The sequence below is a fragment of the Ammodytes marinus genome (genome assembly GCF_949987685.1).
Source record: "Ammodytes marinus genome assembly, chromosome: 12".
NCBI lineage: Eukaryota > Metazoa > Chordata > Actinopteri > Uranoscopiformes > Ammodytidae > Ammodytes > Ammodytes marinus.
In genome coordinates, this window is record NC_137216.1 from 16,656,254 (window position 1) to 16,662,790 (window position 6,537).

The 6,537-nt window shown below is 40.2% G+C and overlaps 1 protein-coding gene across 1 annotated transcript; it reads left to right on the forward strand.

Annotated features, from left to right (window-relative positions):
- Positions 1-1,150: 1,150 nt before the first annotated feature.
- Positions 1,151-4,970, forward strand: tbr1b (T-box brain transcription factor 1b; the record flags this gene model as incomplete). Its single annotated transcript, XM_080037593.1, has 6 exons — positions 1,151-1,851; positions 2,116-2,270; positions 2,469-2,590; positions 2,864-3,022; positions 3,428-3,489; positions 4,115-4,970. 6 exons carry the CDS (start codon positions 1,151-1,153, stop codon positions 4,968-4,970), a joined length of 2,055 nt encoding a protein of 684 aa, XP_079893719.1.
- Positions 4,971-6,537: the final 1,567 nt, after the last annotated feature.

A 6,537-nucleotide genomic window follows, 5' to 3' on the forward strand; every position in this document is an offset into this window, starting at 1 on the left:
AGCAAATTGATAAACGAGTTGTTTGTGCTGGCTGCAGCCACTTTCACTTTCTGCACTTTAACTTGTAAACGCCTTCTAATACTTTATTTCATTGTGAGGACTTCTGATCTCACCGAAGATCAGAACGTGTAATTGAATGATGGAACATTTTGAGGGGTTTGCATTAACAATCCACTCAAGCTACTTTTGCTTATTTTAACTCCACTCAGAAATCTTCAAATCCAATTTTTTTTATGTAAGTTTGAAGGTAAAATTAAATTAATTTTTTCTCATGCAGTTCTGATTATAATAACCAGTCAATCAGGCTTAAAATGACTTTTAACTAACATTTGAACTTTTCCAAAAAACAAAGGTGGATTTTATAAAATCAGATTTTAAATCGTAGGCCTATAAAATCAACAGCCCCAAAACCTAGTTGACTTCCCTTCACTTGATGTGAGATTTACTTTGCCTGAAGCAGCTCTGTTATCAGTCCGACGGCTCATAACTTTAAGGCATGAAATATTTACCAGCACTGGGACTCATAAACACATCTTCAGTGGGACGCCATGATTTCACGCTATATCACAAACATTTTAAGGCATCAGATGCACTGCCTGTCATGGGCTGTCATTTTTGGCGTGTTAATAATATATCTTGGTTTCTTCGGCAGACATACTTTGGCACTCATGGCACATAAATAGGTAAATAACGCAGATAAAAACAGGTAAATAACGCAGCTGGAACGTTACGGCTGCCAGCAGAAGACAAAACAGCCTTTATAAGCATAGTACTTTTTATCCTTATTTTTGGGGGATGTTTTTCTTGTTATAAATGAAAATAAACCGTCGGATTCCATAAATTTGAATCCAATATAGGCCCGTGTCACACCACAAACACATCACTTTGCTCACAGCGTTCCACAGATTGTCCTAATTAAGAGCTGTCTAATTAAATTACAGCCTTGAGTTAACCAATTGCATTACTCGTTTCATTAGAAAAGCAGGGGGAGTGATGGAGAGAAAATCCTCCCTGATTGCAGGATGGTGTCAATTGGCTAATTTGCTGCCGTCGGTAAAGTCAAGTCATAGCGAGGCGTTTTTCATAGTGTTGGATTAGAGTAAGGCGTGTGATATAGGGTTGGAGCTGAAAGTGCGCTTCCTATTGAGCTATGCAGGTCGAGAATTGCATCTCGCCAGCGAGTGAACTCTCTAAGAAATGTATGAATGTGGGCAGTGGCTTTTCGAGCTCCGACGGATCATCAGAGCTTTCGTTGCAGGACCATCCTATTATATCTGCGAGTGACAACCTGGAGAGAAGTTCACCTCTGAAAAAAAACTCTAGGGAGATGACGAATCAGTCAGAGGCAGACAATTTTCCCGACTCCAAGGACGCATCAGGGGACGTCCAGAGGGGCAAACTCTCTCCTGATCTTCACGGAGTCTCTGACATTCGTCATAATTTCGATGGATCTGAAGGAGAAAGGTGCATCTATTCTCCGTCATCTACTCAGCCACAGTCAGTCTCAGTAGCAGCTACCAGTGCCATGTTCCCTTACCCGAGCCAGCATGGAACAGCGCACCCGGCTTTCTCCATTGGAAGCCCCAGCCGTTACATGGCCCACCACCCGGTTATAACTAACGGAGCTTATAACAGCCTTCTGAGCAACACTTCTCCTCAAGGCTACGCGGCGGCTGGCTACCCTTACGCGCAACAGTATGGACACACTTACCAAGGAGGGGCTTTTTACCAGTTCTCCTCGGCGCAGGCGGGACTGGTTCCGGGGAAAGCGCAGGTGTATCTGTGCAACAGGGCCCTGTGGCTGAAGTTTCACAGGCACCAAACAGAGATGATCATCACAAAGCAAGGGCGGTAAGTGCGCGCACAAAAAGGTGTTGGGCTAGATTACTTCGATGCTTTTGTTTTCAAAATTCAAATGTGATATGAATAAAAAAATATTATCAACTTTTTCCCCAATAAAGGGGAATATGGACTTTGCATCAAACTAAGTGTCATACGAAAAACTGTGAATGTAATCTGATTTTGTGCTCTTTCCCTCTATTATTATTATTATTTAATGTTTTGTACTTTTTGTTATGAAATGTGTTTTCTAAACCAATGCTCCTTTTTTCACAGACGAATGTTCCCATTTTTAAGCTTCAACATTTCTGGACTTGACCCAACTGCTCACTACAATATATTTGTGGATGTTATACTCGCTGATCCAAATCATTGGCGATTTCAAGGAGGCAAGTGGGTGCCATGTGGAAAGGCAGACACAAATGTAACAGGTATTACAATTTATGAATTCCTACATTTATTGACAGTTGTATTTCCACACTGAAATTGTCTTTTTCAATTGATACAATTTGACCACTGTTAAATCAAACATTCAGAATAAAAAAAATGTTGGTAAACAATTTAAGATGAAGTCAGAAATCACAAATGATGTGTTTAATTTTTGTGTACTTTTGCGTATTCCTTTTTAGGAAATAGGGTTTATATGCACCCGGATTCACCAAATACCGGTGCGCACTGGATGCGTCAAGAAATATCATTTGGAAAGCTTAAGCTCACAAACAACAAAGGTGCATCCAACAACACGGGGCAGGTAATGCAACAACATGTCCAATGCTTAATTGGCTTCAATAATGTTTGCATTATTTATATAACACAAGTTGCAAATATATTTTCCCTATACTTTCTTTCTCTTTTATTAAATCATATATTGTATAGTCTATTTATTTCCCCTTCATCGTTTCCAATTCAAATACAGCTGCCCAATTATAAAATAAGGATCAAATGATATGGAATGCACTGCTTTAATCATTTATCCAAAGTTTGAAGCCGAATTCCTGACGTGCGTCTTTAATTGGATCTCCAGATGGTGGTTCTCCAGTCTCTCCACAAGTACCAGCCCAGGCTCCATGTGGTGGAAGTAAACGAGGATGGGACAGAGGACACCAGCCAACCAGGCAGAGTCCAGACTTTCACCTTCACCGAGACGCAATTCATCGCCGTCACAGCTTACCAGAATACTGATGTACGACCACTTCATATTTAAGACACTGAATCTCCCACCGAAAAGAAAAGAAATAAAAAAAGTCGTAGGCCTATCTATTCGATCAATTACAATATTATTCTAACATGATGAATTTTATGCAATTTCAAATATTAGCCTAGGCTTTTTTAGCTGATTTATTTTGAAACAAAGTAAAGAAACAACAAAAAAACAAAACAACAACAATGCGGATTTAAATGGGAAGCTAGAATACAGGTTCGAACTCTTTGAGAAGTTGAGTGGGAATTACCTCATCCTATTGGCAGCTTTTCCAAAGAAAGGCCACAATAAATATGAACCCTGTTTTTTGTAATTGACGCTGCACTATACATAAACACACGTCTTTGTTTTCTAGTAGCCTAAATGGATTATTTTTTTCACCCACAGATTACGCAACTGAAAATTGACCACAATCCGTTTGCCAAAGGATTTCGGGACAACTATGACACGTAAGATTACGTTTCTTTCAGTATTTTCACGACTTTTATTCGATTGCAATTTTGTTTATTGTATTGTTTATTATTTTGTTATATTATGATGTCATCTGAATCTATAAAGTATCTGGGTTACCTCTTATTTTTCTTCGAAAAAATAAGATTAAATTCTATATTGTCTTTCATATGTTATCTAAATTAGAAAAGGCTCATACGATTTCGAAAATCCATCTGACACGGCCCTTTTAAGCTACTTTTGAATGATCCAAATATTCGTTCAGATGATTCCGTGGTTCAGAGAGCATTCATTTTTCATGACTTTGTCTTGTCTTGTACTGTAAACAAGTGCATGTTGAAGGAGCAATTTTAATATTGATCCGTAAAATGAAGATTTGAACATGTAACTAGTTTTTGGTGTGTGAGAATTTTGATGTGTTTTTTTCTGTATGTGAGGCAGAATGCCTATTTCGAAAGCCCCCAAATGTTGCTATTGGTTATTAGTTGTGAACATCTGCTTAACAAAGTCATTGGGGAAAATTAAATGGATATTGAACTTAACGTCTTTGGTTTTTAGACAAACAGCCATGACGTACGCTTCAGTCTCTGAATTGTTTCTCTGTTTTCCTCTCCATCTTTTCAGTGTCTACACAGGCTGCGACATCGACCGCTTAACTCCATCGCCGGGTGACTCTCCGCGTTCACAGATCGTGCCGGGTGCGAGATATGCCATGCCTAGCTCGTTCCTGCAGGACCAATTTGTCAGCACTTATGCCAAATCTCGCTTTCACCCTGGCGTGGGGACCGGTCCTGGCACGGAGCGCAGCGTCCCACTCGGCAACAGCTTGCTCTCCCCGCAGCAAAGCGAGGAGCCCACTGTTGCCACCCCCCCGCAGCGATGGTTTGTCACCCCTGCCAACAACCGACTGGACTTTGCTGCCTCGGCATACGACGCCGCTGATTTCGCCGGTAACGCGGCCACCTTGCTATCCTACGCAGCGGCCGGAGTGAAAGCTCTTCCGCTGCCGACTGCAGCCTGCTCCAACCGGCCTCTTGGCTATTACGCAGACCCGTCGGGCTGGGGAGGACGCACGCCGCCGCAGTACTGTGGCGTCAACAGCAAACCCAGCTCGGTCTTTTCATGCTGGCCCGCCGCCAACTCTATCGGTGGCCGAGCGGGCACCATGAACTACCTGGCCGAGGAGGTAGACTCCATACCGACGGAGAGGTCACCCATAGGCGGCGGCTCGGAGGAGGCCAAACCCAAGGACATGACGTCAGAGTCGAGCTGGATAGAGACTACGCCGTCCTCCATAAAGTCAATCGACTCCAGCGACTCTGGCATCTTTGAACAGGCGAAACGGAGGAGAATCTCACCTTCTGCCACGCCAGTTTCAGAGACAGTGTCCCCGTTAAAGTCGGAGCTGCTGGCACCGAGAGAGTGCGAGAAGAACTGCACAAAGGACATTGGCTACTACAGTTTCTATCCTCACAGTTAAATAAGTGTATCTATCTATCTATCTATCTATCTATCTATCTATCTATCTATCTATCTATCTATCTATCTATCTATCTATCTATCTATCTATCTATCTATCTATCTATCTATCTATCTATCTATCTATCTATCTATCTATCTATCTATCTATCTATCTATCTATCTATCTATCTATCTATCTATCTATCTATCTATCTATCATTAAACAAGATAAAAAGGACTGTCACCTAAAGGCCAAAGTGTACATTATTGCACTACTGACTGCTCTGTTCTGTCATGCGTTGGGCGCCATGTTTCCACAGTAATGTCAGAAAAAAAACCCACTGTAATTATGAATATAATGTAAATGATACTGAACATTTGGTGATAGTGATTTGGATGTATACAGCATAGATAAAAATCAGATTAGTGTTTAAAGAAAGCGAACCCCCTTCTGTTAAGTATAGCCTTAACTATTAGTAAATAAATATAATCATGTAAATGAAATGTTCTTGTGTAGCATAAACTGGCATAATTATCCCTGTCAGTTGAAAAAAATAAATGTATTTTGTACTTTATCAAAGCTCTAGGCTACCAGACCTTCAAGACGCTACTGTTAAAGAAGTTATTATTAATGTTGGTAATGTAGCCTTACAGTCTTTTTTATGTCTATCTGTTCATCTCAGCCGGTTATTTTACATAACCCGTATGCTATATGCTTTTGTGCAAATCTCTGTATCTGCTGTAATGTGATTAAATAAATAATAAATTATGTTATTATCAGGAAAAGTAAGTTATTATTTTTCTATTAGCCTATATTAACCCCGTGGCCCTATTAAAACGAGTTGTTTTAAAATTGACATTGAACAAACGTGATTGACCTATGTTTCATGTACTCATCGTGTGGAGCATCTCTCGTGAAATAAAGAGCGGAGGTTAGCTACATAACTGTAAAGGTGCTCGATAAAGGCTAAATAATATTTTAATCTGACTATGATCACAAGAAATAATGTAAATTAGTTAATGAGATAATAATGTTCTCTGCGCGCATGAGGCACACAAGGAAACCATTAGGCCTACGCTTTCTTGCGTTTGCAGATTGGTCCAGAATATGAAAAACAAAAACAAAAAAAAATGTAAAGGTCAATTTAATGACACTTTCACCTGGCAAAACACAAACTAAAAAAACGAGTGCCTTATAATGGAAAACACAGCAGGAGCGACTCGATACATCAACGTGTAATTTATCAATCATTCCTCGAAGTGATGCTGGATTAACAGTAGAAGGCTAACCCTTCTTGACTCAATGGATCCACCGTTACATTTGGTTTGGAATGACTTGGAAAACACTTGTTTTTTGAAGGACTTTGTGTGCCAATAGAGGGTAACAAAGCTAAATTGCTAAATGTTATCTTAGGCAACCAAAAGGAAGTGACACACCAAAAGAAAAGTATTTCTCGTGGGGGAAAAAGTGCAAAGGACCAGAATAGGTAAAGGCATAAAATAGCCTATGTAGTAAATAGGTGGTAAAAAAGGTAGCTTTTCTTCTCCAGGCCTATTTGACTGATGGCTGTATAAAGATCAATTAT